Raw genomic sequence first — 25,642 nt, 5'->3', positions numbered from 1 at the left:
CAACTAAGTTGTGCATACCCTTTAGTGGCTATTAAATTTAAAAGTAGTGAAAGGGATTTATACAAATGCATTAAAGGGGCTGTTTACCTTTAAATTAAGTTTTTTTTATTAATTAACTCAATGAAAGTGATATTTTGAGACAATTTATAATTGTTTTTCATTTTTTTTTATTATTTGTGGTTTTTGAATTATTTAGCTTTTAATTTAGCAGCTCTCTAGTTTCAGCAGGTATCTGGTTGCTATGGTCTAAATTACCCTAGCAGCCAGGCATTTATTTGAATGAAAGCCTGGAATATGATAGGAGAGGGCCTGAATAAAAAGATGAGTAATAAAAAATAGCAGTGGGTAGCCCAGTGGGAAGTATTTTCAACATTACAGAGCATTCACCCCCCTCTGGATGTTTATAACTTTAGGGAGACATACCAACACTAAACCCTCAAATATGAGAGGAAAATATACTTGTCAAATTCCTACACCAGGTTAACATAGCTCTGGCTAAGCTATCCAGCTATTATTCCAAATGCAAAAATAAACATGCAAGGTATGGCATGTACACAGACAGACTGCTATCTCTGGAAAGTAGTGAGGAGCAAAATATTTGGCCAGACATGGATTTGTGGGGAATTTCCGTGTTTCACCATTGGCAGATTTTTCTGCAAAATAAGCGACAAAATTTGGCCTTGTCAAAAAATTGTCGTCTGCATCAAAAAAATTGTCACGCAAATACAAACTGTATTTTTTACTATTTTAATATACCAGGAAACTGATAATCATGTCCCATCTTCAAGCTGGAAAACCAAAAGACATTTGTTTTGGGTTTTTTTTTTGGTTACTCATTACTAATATCCTTTTTGACCTGTAATTAACTATCATAAAACAGGCACTGTCAATACTGTATATCAGTGCTGTCCAACTTCTGTGGTACCGAGGGCCGGAATTTTTCCGACCTACGTGGTAGAGGGCCGATAATGGAAGCCAGTTTTGACCACTCCCCTTTTTGAAACTGCACCCACTTGAAACCACACCCATGTTATCACATGACCATACCCATATTAATAGTTGTAGTACAGCAAATACCTGCCATACTCTGCCTGCCCTACCCTGCCTGCGTGTGCCATACTCTGCTTTCCCTACCCTGCCTGTGTGTGCCATACTCTGCCTTCCCTACCCTGCCTGTGTGTGCCATACTCTGCCTTCCCTACCCTGCCTGTGTGTGCCATACTCTGCCTTCCCTACCCTGCCTGTGTGTGCTGTGCCATACTCTGCCTGTGTGTGCCATACTCTGCCTTCCCTACCCTGCCTGTGTGTGCCATACTCTCTCTGCCCTGTATGGCACACACAGGCAGCATACAGTGACACAATGTTGGCACTGCTCCTACAGTCTGCACAATAACTATATATTAAAAAAAAAAACTTTATTTAAACTTTTTAATTGCAGTACCACCTCAGTATATGTTCTTTTTGTAGTGTGCCGGGTTTATTTGTGGGTTTCTACTGCTGTCTGAGGTGTGAACAGGTAAACAATGTGGGTGATTACAACCTGAGCCTGAGGTGTGAACACTGCAGGGGGTGAACAATGCAGGTATTAAAAGGTGTGAACAACACAGGGGATTACATTTTTAAACAATACAGAGGGTTTACAGCCTGAATCTGAGGTGTGAGCCATGCAGGGGGCCAGTTAATCACAGTACTGATACCATTTAAAGCTTACATAAGAGTAAGCCATCAAAGCAGCCAGACAGGTGGAGGGCCACACAGAGGGGGCCGCCAGTTGGACAGCACTGCTGTATATAATCAAGAAAATACTAAGGAAAGATACATACAATGTTTATACCTCCCAACAGCAAAATAAAAAAATCAATTCCATGCCAATTTGTTAGCCACACCTCCAAAATCTCTCCCAATTAATAAAACCACACCCCTTTTTTACATGGTTAGGATGGAAGCATCAGGAGTAGCAAAAGAACTAGGTGTGTCATGATTTTATGATAGATTATGCGCCCCCAGCATTCGATGGCAATGTCTAGTCCCCAAGCTTTTCATCCCACACTAGGGCTCATTTATAAACACTGGGCAAATTTGCACCCAGGCAGTAACCCATATGAACCAATGAATGATTATCATTTTTCAGCCAACTGCAGGTTGAACAATCAATTATCTGATTGGTTACCATCGGTTATTTCAAAGGTGCAAATTTGCCCAGACAATTCCTAGCTAACAAGATGACAATGCCAACCCCCCACAAACCCACATCTCAGGCCTCTTTTCTCCTCTTGCCTACAGATGGCTGTGGTTGAGTTTTATATAATGTGGTGCAGTCCAGCATTAACAAGTAAAGTATATGCATGACTCCAAGAAACCTCCACTATTACCCAGAGGACAAATCATGAACTGTAACTTATATGAAGCAGTATGTATAAAACCCAGCTGATATGACATGTAGCTTGCAGACTCTGACCTTATCAGTGTCACGTTACATTCCATGTATGTATATCTTTATTTGGCTGGGATATACAGTGAGAAATAAAAATGACCAGTTGTTATTTGGTAATAATTTGAAAAAAGGAGTGACTGCATTGCAGACTACATCAGTTTTAGCCATGTTATTTCTCCAGCCGATAGAAAACAGAATTTAGTTCCATTGTCTGTTCCTTGCAAATCACTTAACCTCTGTGTGCCTTGAGTACCAAACCTGCAAACTGTATTGGCCTGAGATTAATTATTCTTCAAAAATGCTCTATACATACCTATAGTGCTAAATAATGAGACAGATAAGACTGTGTGCAGCTTTCTATGATTATTCCTGTCATAAGATAGGGTGTTTTTGGTGGCAGCAGTAGAACGGTTGTAGCTGTGGAATAATTAGTATTTTCAACAGACACAATATGGGTAAAAAACACAGGAATGAAGCAATGAGTGTATTCCTGGAATGTGGCAAGCGTTCGTACAAAACGCCCACCCATGATTTTCTCACTGATCCCTTCCTGTGTTTTTCACACTGCAGTGATTCCAAGCATGTGAATCACTTCCCCTATTCACGTAGCCATAGTGCTTTAATGGGATGTATCCATTTCATTTGTGTCCTGCTAAATACCCTGCAAACTGCTCCCTGCTCTGAAGATTCTAGTTTATCAGCTTTTTTGTGCAATTTCTTATTGTTCTTGTGACCTATTTCTTTTTATATTCCTGCCAAAATACCAACATTAATCTCTCTCTCTCTCTCTGCCTGAAGCGAAACAGAGTAATTGGATTTATCTGCTTTTGGAAAGTGTTAGATTCAAGAGAAAAGAGTAAAATAAACCTTTCTTTTTATGAGCAACACAGCTATGGTGGGTGATAGGTTAGCAAGCTAAGAAGTTTCTTTGAAAACCACATGTGCTAATAATATATGGGCTTAAAGATATTCTACACATAGCAAAAGCATCATTTCTAGGGCTTCATTATTCTCTTAATTTGTTGTCATGGAATCTGTATGATGAAAAAAATGTATTATAACTGATATTTTGCTTCACAATATTAGACAAGCACCTTCACTAGTACTGAAGGGGGGGGGGGTATGCAGTATTGCTATACAAGCAGGCCTGGATTTGTGGCAAGGCCACAAAGGCACAAACTGGGATTATTGCTGAATTTGGCTCAATATGGTATGCAATGTGTACTTAAAGGACCAGTAACACAAAAATATTTTAATACTTTATTCACCCCAAAACATCTGTAATAATAGGCCTGGCCTTTTCCCCCTTGTATTTTTTTTGAATGCTTCAGCTAAAACTTTAGTTACAAACTGCTCCATAGGAGCAGGGCGAAAAGGCGACGGGTGCTTGAATTCCTGTGTGCATTAAACCGGAAGTTGACATCACATCCGAGGACCTTTGGCACTTAAGCTTTTTATCAGCACCTGCCATTTAAATTTATGTTTCTGTTTCTTCTGTGAGTTTTGGGGGTAATGTTGTGATCACAAATTTAAACTGCAGATATGATAAAAAACTTTAGTGCCAAAGGTTCTTGAAGCCAACTTCCGGTTGAGTGCACACAGGGAGTCAAGCACCCGTCACCTTTTTGCCCTATTGCTATGGAGCAGTTTGTCACTGATATTCTACCTAAACCATTCAAAACATACAAAGGGAAAAAGGCTAGGCCTATTATTAGAAATGTTTTGGGGGTGAATAAGGTATTAGAGAAGGCTGGCCAACCTGGCAAAAATAAAATTATACTTATCAGGGATTCTAACCTTGGCACGAAGTACAAAGCACAGCTATGCCCTGGATAAAAGTCCTCAATAAATGAGCATTAAGTGATGTGATTTTGTGTCTCTTATCATTCTAGCGCTTGTGTCTAGTGCAGTGTTAAATTACCCTTTAAGTGTAGGTGAGATAGAGGTGGCCAGGTGCATAGAAGGGTATGGTGAAGGAAAGATTATTAAAAAAACAGCTATATGCTATATTAGTATAAAATTACCACACTAATAAGTACTGCTGCGTTGATGCTCAGGTACAGGTTTTTATTACACGTATAATATCTATGTAAAGTTTTCATGTCTTCCTGTGTAGCCCCCCTGGGTGCCCTTGTTTCCTCAGGTTAACTGGCTTCTGATAATGAGCCTTCTATTTGTGTGTCACTGCATAATTTCTCCGCACTGTATCAAATAATAATAGTGAGTTCAGCAATAAAAAGAGGGTTTCAGCAAATATGAAGGAATGGTGTCAAGGGCAGAAATGGTTGGTTAAGTATATTCTGGAATATACAGTAATACAGGCCAAATGGCTTCTTGTGGGGAAAACACTGCTTATTTGAAAGCCAAAAATTAAGGATATTGAAGAAAATGTAGAGGGAAGCTGTAGGACCAGTTATATTATATGTATTTAACATACAAAACATACAGCAGCACTTTCAATCTCCTTAAAGGACAAGTCAAACCAATATATAATTTTGCCTAATAAAAGAAAACATAATTCTAAGCAACTTACATTCATTACAAATTTGTAATGGTTATGATTTATTTATATGTATTTTTGCTATTTAAAGCAGTGTCTGTCCTTTCCTTTTCTCTGCCCTGGTAGCTCTGGCCTTTGAAACAATGTAACACAAGGCAGCAGATTGACAGACCTGCCTTGCTGGAGAAGACTGACCTCTGCAACATTGTTTAAAAAGTAACAACCAGAAGTTCAGCAAATGCTGCTTTCAATAGCAATTACATTTACAAATACCTTTAGAAAAACACTAACAATTTTCAATAAATTTACATTGGAAAGTTGCTTGGAATTATGTTTTCTTTTATTAGGCAAAAAATTATTTGGGGAGTCGACGTCCTTTAAATGGGGGAATAAGGTGCAATGCCAATAAGTAAACAGGGTCAATGTGACATTTTGTATATAGATGATGATGCACATCAGCTTTGCTGAAATTTTCTATTGTAAGCTCTTTTGGGCAGGGCTCTCTTCACCTCTTGTATCGGTTATTGACTGCTTTATATGTTACTCTGTATGTCCAATGTATGAAACCCACTTATTGTACAGCGCTGCGGAATATGTTGGTGCTTTATAAATAAATAATAATAATAATGTGCAAATTAGTGTTTAAATTCTGTTAATTTGGTATTTTAGTAAGATACAAGCATTGTGCAGGACCCTATTGGGGTGTCCTGGTGAGAACCAGCTGACAATACACAAGACACAGCAAAGAGAAAAACTGAATACACCAATATGTTTTCCAAGTATTCTCCTTCATTTAAAAAATTAAATCTTTTCTACTTCAAACCTAACAAACTCATTAAACTCAGTACAAGCAAAAATGCGCTGTAAGCCTCCCGACAATAATTATATCAAGCCTGTTCAATCCCACTAGCATGCCACATTCGTACACAGCATCTTCTTAAATGCATTTGTGAAGTTGGATTAAATTATATGTAGGCATCTGCGCAAATAAAAGAGATTGAACATCTGCCTTCAGACAGAAGACAAAGAACTAAACTATTACTCCCCAAACAGAGTTTAATTATTACCTCCTAGTTTGTATAAAAATAGATAAGGGGAGGGACAAAAAGTCCTTATTTGAAATTTTGAGGGAATGTAAAGAGCACTGTAAACTCTTGTAATATTCTATGCCTAACCTATTTCAATTTTCCACATTTCATTATTAGAGAGTACTGCAGTAGGGAAATGCATTTTGTCACAGATGGGCCAAGGATAAACACAACACTTTTGCAAGTACTTGGGCTTTTAAAGGGACATTAATGCAAACACATTATGTATATTAGAAAGGGCGTGTTACAGCATTCACAGGCAGTGCTGACTTTAGTTTTGTTTTGCAAACAGTGCAGTTCTTTCCATTTAGAACACACTATACTGTATTTGATATGAAATAACTAACCCTTCTTCACTTTACAGAACCACCCAATAAATTTATTTTGGAGATATGCTGGTAAGAGGTAACTTTGTGAACAGATTTGTTTCACAATAGGAGAAAAGCTTATCACGTTCGGTATCCTGGAGAGCAACACATTCAGGATGAGATGCCAAAGGTGTCTGCTAATTTACTAATTTTGGACCTAAGTGTCACCAGATTAGTTACCCTTAGCAATCAATCAGATCTTTGGTTAAATTTTCCTTGTAGTAGACTGATCAAAACAAATTGGTGGACGGTCAATATGAGTGCAATTTAGAACATATGTATACATGGGATGTACTGTAGAGGCAGTGTATTTGCTAACTATATGTTCTACTCCAATACTCACTTGAAAAGTGGTCACAAGCACTAAATGTGTATGTGCTTGGTTTATATATGCTCTCATGTACTTGTTATTTAACACCTGCGCAGAAAATGTATTTCAAATAACCTTTTTAAAAAATATTACTGGCAATAGCCCATATCAATTAGGGACAGAGAAGTACATTCATTTGTAAAATACACAAAAGTCATGCATAACCTGTAAAATATGTACTTATAAAGGATGTTCAGTGATTTCCTGAGTTATAATTGGGGCTTACTGACTGATATTCTGTAAAAGGAAAAATATAATACTTATAAGTGTGGCTTTTATTAGTTTCCAGCATGCAAATTTCCACAACATTGGTAGTAAGTAGAGGGTGTTTATAGTTTATTAACCACTAGAAGGTCACCACTTGGCTATTCCTGGATTACTGTACATTGACTGCAATGTACAGTTCATGACAGAATAAGTCATTGCTATTATCTAGCGAGTTTTAATGATCCACAGACAGGATTTTTACACTGTTGTTTTTATGAGGAAATGGCTTTGTTCTTGTTGCAGCTGTTTGGTTTAGGATTTACTATTAAGTTGCAGCCAGATGTGGCTGAGGTATCCGTTATTCATACAAACAACAGAAAATGTGTTGGAACAAATCAGAACATCAGAAATAGCCTATAAAAACCTGATTTTGTATGTGTTAGTTTTTCCACTGCACAAAAATGTATTGATTCAGCATATAGATGCAGTACTACAAATTAGAAGGGAAAAAAAATCACTGAATAAAGAAAATGATGACGCAAGTAACAAATATATAACACAACTGTAAGCAAAACAAGACAAGAATAATTGTAGAAAGGCTGAAAAATAACCTAAAGGCTAATTTTTAAATATTTTCTTCTGTATCAACCGACTAAATGGTAAAATAAAGATTTAACTATTTGATGACAGGTGAGATGGAGTTTGCTGCTTTCCTTTATAAGACAAAATGGCACTGTCTTGTGGATGTTTTGTTTAGGTTACTGCTTCAAAAGTTAAGCAAGCATTCAACAATTTAGCCAATTTTTCCCCGAAAGCTATGCATACATTTTATTTTACCTTAGTAAAGGAACGAGTATGGTAGCTCGATTAATTAACACCAACATTTTAGATAACTTAGAATGCTTGTCCTAATGCTTTCATAAATATATTAACATTATGTTCCTCTAGATTCATTATCAGTTTCAACTATAGGTATGGGATCTGTTATCTGGAAACCCATTATCCAGAAAGTTCAGAATGACAGAAAGGCCGTCTCCCATAGACCCCATTTTAATAAAATAATGCGAATTTTTAAAAATGAGTTCCCTTTTCTCTGTTAAAATAAAACAGTACCTTGTACATGATGCCAAATAAAATATTATTAATCCTTATTGAAGGTAAAACAATCCTTTTTGGTTTATTTAATATTTAAAAGATTTTTAGCAGACTTAAGGTATGGAGATCCAACTTACAAATAAAATTCTTAATAAGGTTAATTGCAACCATGATATATACTACTTCAAAGATAAAAATCTCTTAAACAAGTCCAGACGTCTAGGCGATAACAGCACAGTGTACCCAGGTAATTCATTAGATGACACAGATTAAGCAGACTACAATATAAGTAAAGAAGTTATACACTATTATCACTATTACTATTATGATCTAGGCAGCCATTAATAGAAAATAACAGTGTATGATATAGACTGATTCAGTTACTACTGAGCATTTAGATGATACAGTTACTTATAAATATATCAGCATTAGGCTCTGTGTCGTTCAAAACACTGACATAGTTAATAACAAATATCACATCCAATCTCATTATAGCAGCTGGAACAAGGATACTCTGGAAACACCTCCCGTTTCAACCAGTTGCATTCACTGAATTCACTGGGGAGACACCAGGGTCTGTAATTACAACTATCAAGCACCAATCTGACGAGTTAAACATCAGCTGTAGGACCAAGAAACATTATCATGCTCGGATATCACGTGCTTTAGATGTGATAGAGCTCTGCAATTACTGGAAGCCAAGACTCCCTCCTCCTACAAAGCTCAGTGGGTATAATCGCACCCCCTTTATACATGTATGGATATACTGCTCTGCTGAGATTGCTGCAGACTCAACATCCCTTGTGTATACCCTTAACCTCATGCAGTATAAATGCAAAAATATTGCAGAAACAGGATCTCTTGGGTCTTGTGAAGACAGGAATTATTGCAGCATGTTTTAACATATCAATATTTCAGAAAGTAATGCTAATCTTTAACACAGAAGTAATGGATAGTGAATTCATATCTTCTGGAATTTTAAATGATTCTCTCTGCCTGTCTATCTATGCATCTGCGTATCAATCCATCTATCAAGACTCTAGGGTTCACTAGAGTGAAAACAGGAGCAATCTGCTTTGCTTTTTACATTCTGCTTTGGAGCATATGGCAGCCCTTTCATAAGGCGTCCTCACAGGCAATAAGGACAAGGCTGCCATGCTCCTGTCTGCACAGGGCTAGTATCGATAACTATTTTCTGGGACCCCCCCCCCCCCCATAAATACAAGCACCGCATTTTTGACCAAGCCCCTTGTTTGTACTTATTGCCACCATCAGAAACTTTGGAGCCCCACACAAGTTATTTATATGGGGCCCCCCATTAACACATTTGCTCAATACCAAAATGTTGGCCACACCCCTTGTGTGTGCAATATAAACAGCTGTTGTAACTATAATAAGTAGTTCATATAAACAGTTCCATTGATTAATGTGCTAAATCCTTCAGTTTATTGGGAGTCAGTGGAGTTTTCCCTTAGCATAACCCCTTCCCACCTACTTGCCCCTGCTCTGTGCTGTCAATGCTTGATATGGAAGTTACAATAATTTTTGCATAAGTTACTTAAACTTGGCATCATTCCACTGTTTAAAAGTTTCTGTAGCTGATAGTTCATATCATGCAGTAGATATATCACAATATAAACAGTTGTATTTACTCTATAATACTTCCTATGAATAGTTTAATTAGCTAATAAGTCAGTCAGTTCCTTGGGGGGGGGGGGTCAGTGAAGTTTGCCTTAAGTATAAACCCTACATTCCTGCTTGCCCCTGTCATGCTGCTCTGCCTGTCATTGCTTATTACATAGGTTACGTTTCAATGAAAGTAATATATGTTTTTATATTAGTTAATTCAGTAAGTTTGGGGGCTCTGCAAAGTTCATGTATGTGACACCACATATCATTCAGTAAATAAACCCCAGTGTGTAGTTACTCTATTATAAGAAATACATAAAAAGAGTTTGAGTAATGAATTACTCAATAAATCTCTAACTTTTAACGTAATTGTATATGTTAGTTACATATACAATGCTTTGGAGCATCAACAGTCCCTCCCCCTTATGTTGGCCATGGATCTGCACCCCACATTTGGCTTTTTAGTTGATGCAAGATGCAGAGCGTAGCCAAACAGGCAGAAGTGTTCACTGAATAAATACTACGAGGTATGCTTTTGTGTCCCTTAGTGTTCCTGAACTTTCCAGAGTCTCAGTAAATGAGCCCTTCTATTTAACACTGGAAACATATGGGCCAACTTTGCACAGTTAAAAGTCCAGTGGGCAACACATGTGCAGTAGAAACTACTTGTGAGTGCGCTTTCACTGAACAGACTAAGAGCGATCACCCACAAAGATCCTGCAAAGCCCTCCCATCAGTGAGCACGCACCAACAGCAACCAACAAAGGTGGTTACTATGGTGAAGGGGCGAAACAAGGAAGGGGCATATAAACACCAATTGCCTAGTGCTCTGCCTCCATCATTTTGGCTGCATTCAACAAGTTCTGCTAATGTTATAGTGTTTTGTAGCACAACTGATAGGGCACAAAAGGAAAGCATGATGGAAAATAACCCACTGGCTGTTAGATATTGATAGATAGGCATGGCACATAGTGATATTTATTTATATTAGAAATCAGCCTTGGATGCACCAATTATATAGTGAATTAGCCTTACTTTGTGGTGTTTGTGAATGTTTATTAGCTATGCCATGTAGTATGGCAAGATATATATGGGAAAAAAAGTGTTCACACTGACACATCTTGCTTAGATTTAAAATGTGTCCAATGTTCCTGAAAAACAAACAAACCATGTAAAGTGTACAAAGCAAACCTCCCCCACAGGTGGTAGAGAATGGCACCAATATCAGCTGGTTACCGTGATAACAAAAAAAAAACAAACATACTCTACAGGTAACCCCAGTCTAACCCTTCCAGAAGATATCTTGAAATAATTTATTGCATTTGGGAAGCAATGAATATCAAGATGCTGCTTATGGTAAGCATTAGCCATGGCACCCCCTTGCATGCCCCTATCTTGCATATTATTCATTGCACCTAAATGAAGGAGCATCACAAGATGAAAGGTGCTAAGGAGTCATCTGTGATTGTTGCCTACTTTGTGATTGCTGCCTACCTGTGACCATTAGTATGAGAAGCACTAGTACCTGGTGTAGGTAAAAAAATGTTTTAATATTAAAGGTGATGTTCAGGCAAAAGTCCAAATTTGAACAGCCCCTGTCAGAAAAAAACATTTTGTATAATAAATAATTGTATTATTTAAAATGTTTAGTTTTGAAGCAAAAGATCAGTATCAGTGCTGCTATAGTGCTGCTCTCATCTGCTCTCTCCTTTCTGTTCTGAAGGGATCACCAACTCCAACTTGTATTCTGCCCAAAACAGGAAGTTGACACTGAACTGGTTAGAGCCAAATGCCTTCCCTTTCCTGCTTCATTTGCTTTGTAATAATCTGACTGGCTGAATCTTGCCAGCCAATGGTACCAGCCATGCAAATAAAGCAGGAAATGTAATGCATGCCCAGTAGTGAGTTCAGTGTGATTTTTTTTTTTATCTGGCCTGCAGAGACTAAAACTAAACATTTAAGCATCCACTTTAAGATACCATAAATTCTTTAATAGAGTGTGTATATGTGACTGAGAGCATTTCCTGTTGCTACTTTAGTCCCACTTATGTACGCAGCTGAACCCTTCCACACACACTGTATTCTATCTAAAGAAGAAACTGTAATTTGGCCCATGGGGGGTTCCATGGTTCAAATCTGCTTACAAATGCTCAGGGTGATTTGACTTGGCAAGGACTGGTTAAAATCTGAACAATCACTCACTTGACAGAATCAATTGGTGATTTTAACAGGTTTTAGCCTGTTAATACTTTTGACATCTATTGTTCACCCTAGCGTTAATTCAGCATACCTAATGCAGTGACATGAGAAAAAGAAAGTGAGAATCTGACATGTTATGTTAAGTATGCAGTCCCTAGGCTAAGAGCAGAGAAAAGTCTATGAAATCCGAATGAAATGCACAATGATTGTAAAGTGATTCGGTCATGTTCATTAAAAATCAGTAATGTATCAAAACAACTTAAAAGAGTTTGTACTTAATCTCTACTCAATAATGTATATTAAATATAATTTGTAAAGCTCTTTAGTTGAATAAAGCTATGGCTTTGTCCAGAGTAGCCACCTGTCTGGGTTTTTCTGGAGCTGTCACAGACGAAATCGGACAGCATTTACTGGGAACTATGATTTAATGCTTGCCTCATGCCCAGCCCAGGGCTTGCAGGATAGGTAAAGGAAATTTCCCTGACTGGAGTTAGATGCCAGGATAAGACTTTCAGTCTGCATGCTGTCAAAAGGGAAGGGACATCCACTCTGGCTTAGCTAATAAATAGAAGCAGAAAGAGCAAGCAGCCTAGTGGATTGGATTTCTGATAAATGTAGTACCCTACGAGAATGTGGGCTTTAGATGCTTATGTGAAGAACAGATAGGGCCACCTCATTGGATATGTATACAATGAGGTGGCCCCGTCTGTTCTTCCCATAAGCACAATAGAAGGGTGCAGGCTAACCCAAGATAGTCCAGTTCTGCAGCAGTAGAACAAAGCACCAATCAGGAGTCAGACTCAGCCCATACTGCTGTCAATCAGAGGTAGTGTGAAAAGCATTTGCAAAAGCTTTGAGCTGGAAAATTGAAAAGTACATAATAGTTTCAGAGAATGCTCCACTGATTGGGTTGCCACTTGGCTGATATTTTAGTGGTCTGGCCAGTACAAAAGATGCTGCTCAATGCCAATATTGTTAAACATTAAATGTTATTAATAACAAGTATACAATGGCTGGTAATTTTTTTATGAAAAAAGTAGCAACCCTACACAGTGAAATAGCTAGCATGTCTGCGAATCTCAGGGGTGACAGAGGGAATCATAGTTGGTAGGTGCTCTGGAATACCGGGGAAAATCCTGGTGGGCCACAGCACTGATGTCAGAACTAGAGAAGACATGTAAAAATGTGATATCAAAACTGCCCATCAAGACAATACAGTAAAAATATTTAATTATCCTCCATTTGTACCTGCACCTGTCTCACTCATAATAGAAAAGCATTTTGTAGCTTCTGATTAACTTTGCGCTTCTCTGCGCAGAATTGCTGTGCAGCATGATTGGACATTCTCCTGCAAACGTTGTATGTACAGAAATGCAAAGGTAATTGGAAGCTACAAAATGACTTTCTAGAAGGAGTGAGACAGGCGCAGGTAAGGAAGGAGGATAATTATAGATTTTTACTGCGTCGGCTTCCTGTGCAGTTTTGTCATCGCATATTTACATGTCTCCTCCTGTTTGGACACCTGTGCTGGGGCCCACCAGATACAGTAGGATGATACTCTTAATTAAGCTGGTGTGTACTGTGATCTTTTACATAAAATGGATGTGCATAAAATGAAATATGAGAGGGATTGAAAGGACAAAGGGAAGAAGAGGAGGAGGGCTGCTGTAGACCAAAATAGGAATGATTGGAAAAATGAAAATGACACCAGCAAGAAAATGGAAAAAAAAAGAAGGGGAAGAAGATATTAGGGACTGAAGGGCATGGATACAGGTGACTTGGGGGGGGGGGGGAGTAGGAGTAGAGGTATCATAAAACAAACAATGAGGATGAGTGAGAATACAGGGCAGACGGGCTATGAATTGGAATAAAGGAAAAAAGGAAAGCAGCACAGAGAAGATGTAAAAGAGGGAAACCTAGAAGGGGTAGATAAAAGCACAGAAACTAAGGGAAAAGAAGGCTGACATCATATAAGCAATAGTGAAAGGAGGGGAGCAAAACATAAAGAAAAATCAAGTGTGGGGCAGCAGTCATTTTGATGTGTTTTACTAATTGCACTTGGCTCAGTAACATGTGAATCAGAGGGGCTGGAAGAAGAATCAAAGTTCAGCTGTCAGCATATCCATTTTACATGAACCTGAGCTGAGTCTTAAAACAACAGAATAGATATAAACATCTAAACCATGCAGCATTCTAACAAATATAAATAAAGTTAATGCACTGCAAGTACTGATACTTTATGCACACTATCAATCTTTTTGCCCCACTTTATGTTGCATTTTCACAAATTGGCACCAGCCGCCACAAATTTAATGATGAGAGCTGGGAAGGGAGGCCGTTAAGGTCAGTTACTCAAGATGGCCCCAGGCACCCTAGTCCGAAACTGATGGTTGGGGGGTTTGAGTAAAGCTAAATGGTCAGCACTGCAGAAGAATCTTAAAGCCCCAACAGAGCAATTTCCATAACATGCAAAGCCTATTAACAAGGGATGATGTACCGTAAGTAATGTTTTGGGACTACCCTTTGTCTCTGGGCTAATCTCTCACTGCAGCATAGGTTCAGTTACAAGTCTACTTCACATTTACTGAAGATAGTATGAAAACCAAGGTGGGCTACACTGTTCAAGGTGATATTCTCTGTCATATACTCTCCAATCAAAACTCCTTACAGAAAATAAATATCCAAATACAGGTCTGACATAATTATTTGCAGTACCAGATGTCAGCAATCTTAGCAAGTATATTGGATTCACTATTGTACTATTAATAAAATGCAAAAGTCTGTTTTGCTACTCCCAGACCCTGCAAAATATGTAAAATGGCAATATGCATGTTGAACGATGTATTATAGGCATTATATTATGGAAATGCTAGGAGTTTTTGTGCAATTACACCTGTTAGGCTTCTTTCCATATTCTATTTCTTTACAGAAATTGGTAAAAAATGGTAGTTATTCATATTATCAGAACAACTGAACGATGAGAAGGCAACCAGGTAGACAAGATTAAAATAAAAGGGAAAAAAGTTGTTTCCTTCATGGTCACCTGAGTATGGAAGGTATAAGTAAGAGTAGGAGGCGACTACCCACTGAGGAACTATGATTCTTTGCATTCCCTGTTCATGCAGAATACTTCTGGGAATTAGTAATACTTGCTATCTGAGCCAGTGACATTCTGTGGTTCCTGTCAAAATCTGTCACTTAGCCCCTGTTTCCAAGTGAGACTTGGTGTAATTCCTATTTCTGTGCATCACACATGGGATTACTCACATGTCCCTTTCAATATGCTTATCCTCACTATAAGGTTAGGAAGGGGCGACTGGCTATGAATTTCTTACTGCTGCTTTTCTTGTATTCTTAAGCTTCCTTGCTTCTTTTATGCATCAGTTAAGGGGGCAGTAAAATTCAATATAGCAGGGCCTGAAGCAAGGTGCAACATCTAAGGTCATCTGCCAAGATCCACATATGTATTGTAAATGATTTTCTGAACAAATATAGACAGCTCACATTTAGCAATATATGTCTGCACACACAGATGTCATCTATACTATCTTTGGAGGAAATCTAAGCCAAGAAAACCTGTTTTTACCTCTTTGTACAGACATCTACAGCTTCAGCAAGGCTTGTTTGTAAAATATGATAACCTGCACTTCAATTTGCTCAGTGGCAATGAAACTCATTATAGATGGGTACAGGCAAGATGCATATGTGTGCAGGCTTAACCATACAGCCCTGTGCTGTTGATAACTACATATCCCAGCATTCTAAGTCAATTTTTTTTTGTGGTTACCCAGCTAGTGACTAGGCCTGTGCCATTGCTGAGAGAAGTAGCACTGCAACAGCAGGAGCAGCAGATGTTAGGGTGAAGACACACAGAGTTACTTAGTAGCACCTACTTATCAGGGCTACTAAATACCAGAAAATACCCACCCACAGACAATACTAATAATTGCCTCTGCTAAAACACTATAGACAATTATTAGTGATTATCAGCATTCTATTTTTTTAGCCATGGCAAGTAGCTGCTACTAGTAGCTCTGTGCGTCTTCACCCTTAAAGAGGTACAAATAGCATTTCTACACTAACTGGAAGACTTCTGCCCCAGGGCAAAAGCTTCATTGTGCCTGCTGTCTCTTTGCTGTTGCCTGTCTACCTTTTGGGCAGTGACACATGGGGAGATTAGTCGCCATGCGTCAAATCTTCGTAGTCGCCCGTGACAATGGAGATTTGTCTCGACACGGCTAATCTCCCCATGTACCCCTGCCCTTAGAGTGAATGTTTGCAAAGTGCCATGTTGTATTCCTTTGTAGGCTGAACAATCTTCTTAAAAAAGTGACAATACTGGGCAATAAGTCTATGAAGGTTCAATCCAGGTCATGGTATATCCGTAGTGATATCAGTGATAATCAGCTGGACTTACTGTGTTTTCCTTGAAGACGTTTGACTAACCATCCTTTTGGCTTCCTCAATTCAGAAAACCTTTCAGATGATTAAGAAAATGTCAAGAAAAACACAGCAAGTCCAGCTGATTTGACTTATCACTACAGATATACAATACCAGGAAGTAATAATGACGGATAATTAGGATTACATGATAATGGGTCGATTTTGCACTTTCCCTTAACTGAGTACGGGCAAGAAATGGTCAGAAATGCCGATACATGGAGGACTCCACGTACCATCGCAGCTGTCGCTTTGATTAGGATTTGCGGCAACACTGCCCTCTGCCGGCAGAAATGAAGCCTGACACAGACAGCAGGGCAGTCAAGTGGCTGGGCTCATTATTTCCATACTCATACGCAGTACCTATGATTTATTGTGCACGATTAATACATATATACTACCTAAGTACAGTGCATCGTGAAGTTTACCGCCGCAAAAATATGCAGCTTTTCATAGCACAATAGTGAGAGGTATTTCTCATCCTAATCCACTATCCCTGCCCAGACTGCTCATTTCTCTGCCTAGCCATGCCAGCCCCCCTCTGCTCCCGGTAGATCTGATGCTCTAGCATTTTTTTGGCGGGTGCCTATCCCTGCTGAGCCTCCTGTGCCACAGGGTGCCAATCTCTGGCCATACAGCACCATACTCACATTACATGTAAAAGAGGTTTATGTAGGTTCTAACATTTGGAACTGGTGGTCGAAACTGTTGCGCAGGTTGCACTTGTTGACAGTGTTCTACCTCTGTCCATGTATTCCTAAGCGCAGACATGAATGCATAAATACCACAAGCATTGTCTTATATGTACTTGCGTATTTAGACAGGTATTGCATAGTTGTAGGCATCTTACTATTACATGAACTGCAATGTAACCCTCCGCTGCCATTCTCGGGGTGCAAACCCTTTCAGCATGAAGCCTGCCGTTCCACACACTAAAATGTTCACTTTCACATGGCATCTACCATTTATAAACTCTCTGACATCTCGCACATCTTAAGACTCAAATCCTATAAAACTGATTTATAACATAACATAAACAAGTCTGTTACTCTATTGTACGTATTTCTACCATGACAGAAGCACATACCGAATGAGATCTAGACAGATATTTTCATTGCGCCTAATACATAAATAAACCTTTGCGTCCCAGTTGTACCTGCTTATTGGTAGAACAAATTCTGTGTAATCAGTTGTCTAGTTTACTAACATATTCCTGTAAATCACAGCATGTTGGGTGTTACATAACCAACAATGTAATCCAAGAACGCATATCAGATAATATAGCAAATAACCCCATAATCATTCCCTTACCTGAGGATGGCGCTGTCCCCTTGTCGAACCGTCACGTTGTCCATGGCTTTTGGGAACCCGGCATCCCCGCTGCGCACCGGCACTCCTGCGGGTACAAGGAAGAGCAACCTGAGACACAGGGCGAATAGCCACCTCCAGGGGGCGAACCCCATCCTGCCCCCCCAACACACAGTCTGAGCTTGCTGCGGACCCTAGCCCCAGAGCAATTCTACATATCCCCAAAACAGACGTAGAATTTTCCGGGCAGGCTCTGATCTAAACAATTGGATCCCAAAAATCGATCTCTAGGGATCCAAACTGATCCGGAGCTCCCCGGGATCCGCACTCCTCTGTAGCTGCCCTGTCTCTTCTTGCCTCCCTCCCTCCCTCTACCTCTCCTCCTTCTCTCCGTCCCTCCTTTCTCTTTCTCTCTCTACTTGCTCCCCTCCCCGCTCTGCTACTTCTCTCCTCTCCGTGCCTCACTCTCTCCACAAGGCATAAGCCCATTGCATTCAGCACTTTGGGAGGGTGATTTTCCCTAGTGCCGATTTGCACCCATCGTGTGCTCATTCACCCTTTGAACAGTCCTGACAGTCACTCCGGGAAAGTTTAATTAGCAATGTCTGCTGACAAATTAGTCATTTTGCTTCCTTAGCGTTAAGAACTGTATAGTACTAAACACCACTGGGCAACCCACTGTCTCCAGCTGCTGCCGAACTTTATTTAAGAACGTCAGTCTGTCGCTGGTACTGTGGTTACCGGCAATGATGGAACCAAAAAGAGGTTCTGCAGCAAAGGTGAGGTGCTCCCATACATTGCTAAAGTGTATACGATATCAACCCTCTATAGACTGAGAAGAAGAGCGCAGTTAGGGACTGCTTGTTAAAATGACTATGGACGAGGTTTCCCCGGCGCTAACGTTTCAGAACCCATAGCTGGGGACAGCTCCATTCTGCTAGTTACTGCATTCGGGTTAGTCTCCCTTCACACAACACAGCTCAGTTCCTCTAGGTACAGTATGTTGAATACTTTCTCTTTGCAAAGTGCACCTGATTCTTTTAGGTATAGTATGCCGATAACCTTCACTTTACCAAATACACATACAATTCTGCTAGGTCATGCTATTAGGTACAGTACGCCGCCTATCTCTTTACAAAGACAGATAGCTCGGCTCTGTTAGGTACAATATGCCAATTAACCATTCTTTGCAAGATGAGCATCCTTCTTTTAATGTGCCGATTATCTTCTTTTTACATTAACATAATTTTACCTGATACTGCCCTAAATAATTAATGGCATCTGTCAGGCAATCATTTCTGTTTCCCTTTCTGATTACTCCCATTTTTACACAGTACACCACACCTTCCTCATTGTCATTTGCAGCCCATTGACAATGTATATAACCCCACAATAAATATTATTAATTCCTTGAGTGCAAATGATTGCATTCTCTCCACCTCTTTTAAAGAAACTGAGATTCGATCTAATTATGCACTAGACAATTATCAAGTCCAATCCTGGCACTTACAGTAAGGTCCAGTGATTAAAAATTCGTTCACTTTTATCCTCAGATTTGTTCCTTTATGTTTTCCACCCACTTAGAATGTAACCTCTGTGGGACAGGGACTTCCATCCTACTGTGTCTCTTACCGTAAGGCACTTAATCTCAGTATATATATTTATTTTTTATTGTCTATTACAGTGGTCCCCAACCAATGGCCCATGAGCAACATGTTGCTCACCCCTTTGATGTTGCTCCCAGTGATGCAGATGCTTATTTTTGAATTCCTGGCATGAAGTCAAGTTTTAGTTGCATAAAAACCAGGTGTACAGACAAAGAGAGTCTCAAGCCATATTTGGTGCTCCAGGGACTTTTTAATATGCTTGTGTTGCTCACAATCAAATTTGCCTCCCGGGGAGACAGAGGTTGGGGACCTCTGGTCTGTTATAAGCTTGTCTTGAGCAAAGTTAATTAGTTACGTACTTAGTGAGCTTTTTACATGTAGCTGTATTACTACTACATAGTTTAACCATGCACTATACAATCTGTTGAATAATAAGAAAGGTTAGGGAGGAGTAGACACTATGTGGTATCCTCCTGTGAAAAGTAATAAGACCACATATATCAGAAGAATATTTGTGGTCTTGTTTGTTATGTGTATTTTATATTAATTTAAAGTTAATGACTTTACTAAAGAAAACTATTCCACCCAATATTCTATAAAAATCAATAATATCTTCCTCGATTGCCAGAAAACATTCATTGTAATCTATTGTACATTGTAATCCAAAGGGATTTTGAGTGGGCCTATGGTGGAAATGAATAAACCAGATGTACAAAAAGTGAGGCAAAATGGAAGCAGTGCCAGGGTTGGCAAAACTAATTGATATAAACTGAAAGTAAAAAGTAGATTTTATAAGAAAACATTTAGTGATAGGATTGCTTCCTTCAGGCAGAACCTATAGTTACCTATGTTACCTACTGTATGTTACCTTTGTTAAGGTGCCCATACACCTTAAGATCTGCTCGCTTGGCGATGTCGCCAAGCAAGCGGATCTTCTCCCGATATCCCCCACCTACGGGTGGCCGATATTGGGAGAATCCTGGGCCAAACGATGGCATTATTACGGCGGGTATAGGCAAAGTCGGTCCGGGGACCGCATCAACGAGCCGATGTGGTCCCCGATCCGACTAGATTTTTTAACCTGCCCGATCGAGATCTGGCCAATTTCAGGTCAGATATCGGTCGGGCAGGCCCGTCGGTAGTGCCCATACACGGGTCTATTAGCTGCCAAATCAGTCTAAGGGACCGATATCTTCAGCTAGAATCGGCCCGTGTATGGGAACCTTTACTGTCATTTGAGTCCTTGGGGACCATCTGTTTCAATACACTTGGGGATAGGGTATTTTTTATTTTTCTTTATGCTGATTTGGTGAAGGCGCTGTTTCTTGTTTCAGGTTTTCAAGGACAAAAATAAAACAGCAGCATCAGCACTACTGGGTCAGTGTCTGTGAAGGTATCTTGTGTATCAGTATTAATAATTTGTTATGAGATTTGGGGAATTCAGTACTTAATATATCCTCTGTGATAATTATTTCTGCAGAACACTTTTTATCCTGTAAAGCTTACAGAGAAATTTATGTTAGGCATGGCAAACATCATTGGGAGAAATGCAAGCAGCTGCAATACCTAAATTCTCTTTTTCCTAAAGGATTTAGAGAATATAGAGGAATGCATGCAGCCCCTGTGCTCAACTTACAGTTACTCTCTCCCTTCTCCAAGTCAGAGAGTATGTCTGAAATGCAAGTGATTAGCCAGAAGACTAAGATTTTTATACATTTCATAGTAAGGACTGAGCCATTAGAGACTGCAGCACCAGCTGCTGGATCAGTACATTCCCTTTTATTCACATTAGGCCCTCATCAAAAGTCTCATCTTTTAAGCAACCTGGTCAGATCAATTGCATGTCTTTAGCGCAACCAAAGTCCATCAAAAGCTTACTCATTTTAAGTACACATAATGCCATTTACTAAGAGTAAATGTACCAGTTCTCACAATTCTAGTTTTGAATTTCAGTTCTATACTGTACTGCCCCATTTTGGTTTACTTCTGTCTGTGATAGATTAATATTCTCCAACTTCCAGACTAATCATGACATTGCAAAGCTTACTACTGTTGAAAAACGAGTTAGTCACCAAACCATATAGCAACTTTACAATGTTATTGTAGATGCCGTGTCCTGTTCCTTAACTGGCATTTAATAAAAAATGACAATTACAAAACATATTTTTATGGGATATTACACCATAATATAAAAGTTGCCATGCAATGAAAGAACATTTTCAGATTATTTTGCTAGTTTTCCATTGTTGGCAACTTCAACATGATGGGAATAAATAACAACCTCAATCTTAGAAGTATCATCTCATCAACAAAATTTAACAACAAAATTTAAGATTCCACCAAGCTTTCCTGAACATTTCTATAGAATCCATTCTAATTTGTACATTTGTAGATATAAGATTGTATGCATTAAGATTGTATGCATTATGCTACTGTCAGGGTTGGCTTTAGGGTAAAACAACAAGTTTTGCACCTTGATTATGTTTTGACCCCAATGAATTCCTTCTGATACAGAATTCCTTGTGTAAATACACAAGGAATTCTGTATCAGAAGGAATTCATTGGGGTCAAAACATAATCAAGGTTCAAAACTTGCTTCTACATAATGTAAAATCTTGTTGAACTGTTATTCATAAAATCCAAGTTGCAAAAAATAAGACTGCACTGTAAGGAAGGATATACTGGGAGTTGTAGTTTAACAACAGCTTAAAGGACAATGAAAGGTTAATATAAATTCAAAGTAAGTCTAAAGACATTCTTTTTAATTACTTACTGCATATCTAAATTCCCAGATCCCTGCTTGCTTCTCTGAGATATGGTGCTGGCAGCCTACAGCAGTGTGAAGACTACAGTGACATCACTGAAATCTCTCTGTCCTTCCTGTAGCTGCCAGCGGCAGCCTTCCTATTCTCTGAGCATGTGTGTAACTTGATCCTGTCTCCTGTTCTGAGCTACACATGCCCACCAGCCAATAAGAAGCGGATCTGGCAGAGGGGAGGGGGGGGGAATGAAACACATGTGCAGTGAAGCAAGGAGGGAAAAGAAGGGAGAATACCTTTTTAGAGATGGCTGCCTGTTCTAGAAAATGTGAAGTAAGTGTGACTGAGTTAATATTTGATTAGGTGAGCCAAAAGTGTGGCGTTTTTACTAAACAATAGGAGGACTATTGGGCAGTATGCTTTTTAAATTTTGACTTGCATTCTCCGTTAAGGCTTGGATCCATCCAATGGCCTCTCTTTCTCTCTGGCCTGGTCAATTTTGCAACATATGGAATATATAAAGTGCTTGATTCCTGTACAATGTCAAACAATTAACTAGTGCAAAGACTTATTGTTTAAACAGACTGCTAAGAATCCCACATGTACACTATATTTCCTTGCCTTTCAGTCGATCTTATCTCTCTCAGTCTGTGCTTTTAGTATTGTACCTTTTATATATTCCTCTTGGCAGAGCTGAAAGATCTCCAGCCCTGGGAATAAACTAATAGCCCTGAGTATTCATAAATGAAGCAGAGACAAGGTGATCCAAGAAAGGTATTGTCTTTTCTATCTGTAGAGTTTCGACATGTACAGCTCAAGCCAGAGCACCTCAGTCTTTCCCTGCAGCACCCCTTGTGCGATGTGCCATTTCTGGCAACTGCACCTTGGGCATGCTCTTTGCTGGACCAGGCACCTGCTCCTTATATTGGTTTGTTTTCATGAGCCCAGTGGGTTGCGGAAGTCTGTGCCTCGTTCTTGTCTGATTCCTGTCACTACATATCTAAGGGCAGAAGGGACAATACCAGACTGACTAAAGGGAGCTAGGCTTCTTAGAGAAAATCAGCACTGATGAAAGGTTTTACAGCGGTCTCAGTGGGGTTCTAAAGCACAATGAATGCAGGAGTGAAAAGAGCAGAGAAAGAAACCCAGTGACACCGAGTATAAGAGAAAAAGCTAAAGAAACAGGGGGAGGTTGTATTAACCCCTTGCCATATAAAAGGCTAAGGCACTTTTTTAGTGCACTAAATTATCCTTTTTATATATATTGCAATTTCCTAGCATGGTAAACTTTTATTTATTTTAGTGCTGCTGCATAGAAGATTTGAAGATATGAAACAACACAATATTGCAAGTTGTGGGGCAGATCTGCCTGTTCATTTACCCTACATAGATAAGTGTAAGTTTTTTCTCAAGGCACTTGCTATACATGAAAGTACTATTTACCTTCTGTCTCTGGATAGGAATTTTAGAGCTTGAATGCAATTGTGGTATCATTATTGGCTATTAAGCAGTTTATCTGAGGACAGAACAGTTAGATCAGCATGATATGGCTCATGGCTTGGTTGGCCAACATAACCAAATATCTACTTATTTTCTTCTTGGTCAACTTCATAGCTTCAGATGTATGGCCATTTTAAAGGGGTTGTTCACCTTTAATTTAACTTTAAGTATGATGTAGAGCAGTGATATCAAACAGTGGCTCGTGATCAACATGTTGCTCACCAACCCTTTGGATGTTGCTCTCAGTGCCCCCAAAACAGGTAGTTATTTTTGAATTGCTGACTTGGTGGCAAATCTTGGTTGAATAAAAACAAGATTTACTACCAAATAAAGCCTCCTGTAAGCTGATAGTGTGCATAGAGATTACCTAATAGCCAATCTTAGACCTTATTTAGCACCTCCATGAACTTTTATGATGCTACTGTTGCTCTCCAAGTCTTTTTACACTTGACTGTGGCTCACAAGTAAGAAAGGTTGGGGATCCCTGATGTAGAGGGTGCTTTTCTGAGACAATTTGCATTTGGTCTTCATTTTTTCATTATTTGCAGTTTTTGAATTATCTTGCATTTTGTATATCAGCAGTCTCCAGTTTGGAATTTAAGCAGATATCTGGTTGCTGGGGTCCAACTTAACCTAGCAGCCAGGCAGTGGTTTATGAACTGGAATATGAATAGGAGAGGGCCTAAATAGAAAGTAGTAAAAAGTAACAATAATAATAACAATGTAGCCTCACAGATCAGTAGTTTTTGGCTGCTGAGGTCAGTGACCCCTATTTGAAAGCTGGAAAGATGTAGAAGAGGAAGGCAAATATTTCAAAAACTATAATAAATAGAACATGAAGACCAATTAATTAGCTGCTAAGAGTTAACCATTTATTACATACAAAAAGTTAATTTGAAGTTGAACAACCCTTTTAAGTCATTCTTCTCTTAGACACTTATTTTTCCTTCTACAAAACGAGCAGATTTTATTGGAGATTAACTATATACACTTTCAAGAGGTGCCTGCTTTTTCTTTTCTATGCACGTTTTGTATGAATATGTGTATCCGGACAGTTTTAAGGTAATACTGTTTGTGCAATAATACAATATACCTTTATGCAAACCATGGAAAATGGCGTATATGTAAGTGCCCATCTATATTATAAAAAAATCTACAAAATTCAAGAAGATCAAGAAAGGCCCATATTTTGCCCAATATTTTATGTGTCCTTCTGGCACATAGTCCTATACTGTAATAATGCATAAACGACGAGGATTGAGTTCAACTCCTTAAAAATCCCATATACAGAGTTAAGATATTACTAATTTATTTAACCTTGAGGAATAAAAAAATTTGACCATGTTCTGAATAAAGCATGCCCAGGATTAATGCTTCGAGAGCAGGAAGAAGCAAAAGCTTCCTAATACAAATCCATATCTCTTCAAATAGAAAGCAACAATTAGTCTGTCAATAAAAAGAAGTGCTGCTCTGGGATAGTAAATTAAGAATTACTCCACATCTTTTACCACATCCCTCTTCAACCACTTGATTTCTATAAATACAGCTGTAAGCGCTTTTGAGACTTCTGGCCTGATCACTTTATATGGCGCTAAAGCTATTTACTTTACTTCCTGCCGTACCGTAGAATCAGACATAAAAACATGGTTTTCTCAAGTGGTATGAGACACAGAATTGATGACATTAGGAATTGAAATGCTGCATTTTTTTAAATGTAGTTTTGTATTTTGGCTAGGTATTTGCTATTATTAACTTTACATGCTTTTAGAAATTGACTTTTTTATGGAGAATTAATATTTAAGCCAGATTTACATATCAGTTCTGCATGCTAAAAAGGGGGAGGGGCAGACTCTTTTTGACTTTTTGTATTTCTTAAATAAAATAATGAATTAGGTGAAATCATATTGATTCAGTACAAATAACTCTGAATCTAAATATGTTAGTTTTATCAAGTAATGTTTAGTAAAGTAACAATACAGATCAATCAGTTTAAGTTCTGAATTCCATTAATGTCTGGAAATCGTATAGGATTAGCACTAAATCTGCCTTTTAGTGTATGATAAGGTTATCATATCCCTTGAAAAACAATTCTAATAAATGCATGTTGCTAGGCAATTATTGAAAATAAGTGCAGCCCT

At 38.8% G+C, this 25,642-nt stretch overlaps 1 protein-coding gene across 2 annotated transcripts in view; it reads right to left on the bottom strand.

Annotated features, from left to right (window-relative positions):
- opcml (opioid binding protein/cell adhesion molecule-like) overlaps positions 1-25,642 on the bottom strand; it is a 575,316-nt gene that overhangs the window by 228,362 nt on the left and 321,312 nt on the right. For both annotated transcript variants that reach the window (XM_012966745.3, NM_001079019.1), the window contains 1 exon segment: positions 17,642-17,726. In XM_012966745.3, the coding sequence (XP_012822199.1) occupies positions 17,642-17,726 (85 nt within the window).

Source organism: Xenopus tropicalis, chromosome 7, assembly GCF_000004195.4.
Source record: "Xenopus tropicalis strain Nigerian chromosome 7, UCB_Xtro_10.0, whole genome shotgun sequence".
Classification (NCBI taxonomy): Eukaryota; Metazoa; Chordata; class Amphibia; order Anura; family Pipidae; genus Xenopus; species Xenopus tropicalis.
The sequence above is the reverse complement of the archived record's forward strand: the minus strand, read 5'-3'. Positions and strand labels throughout refer to the sequence as shown.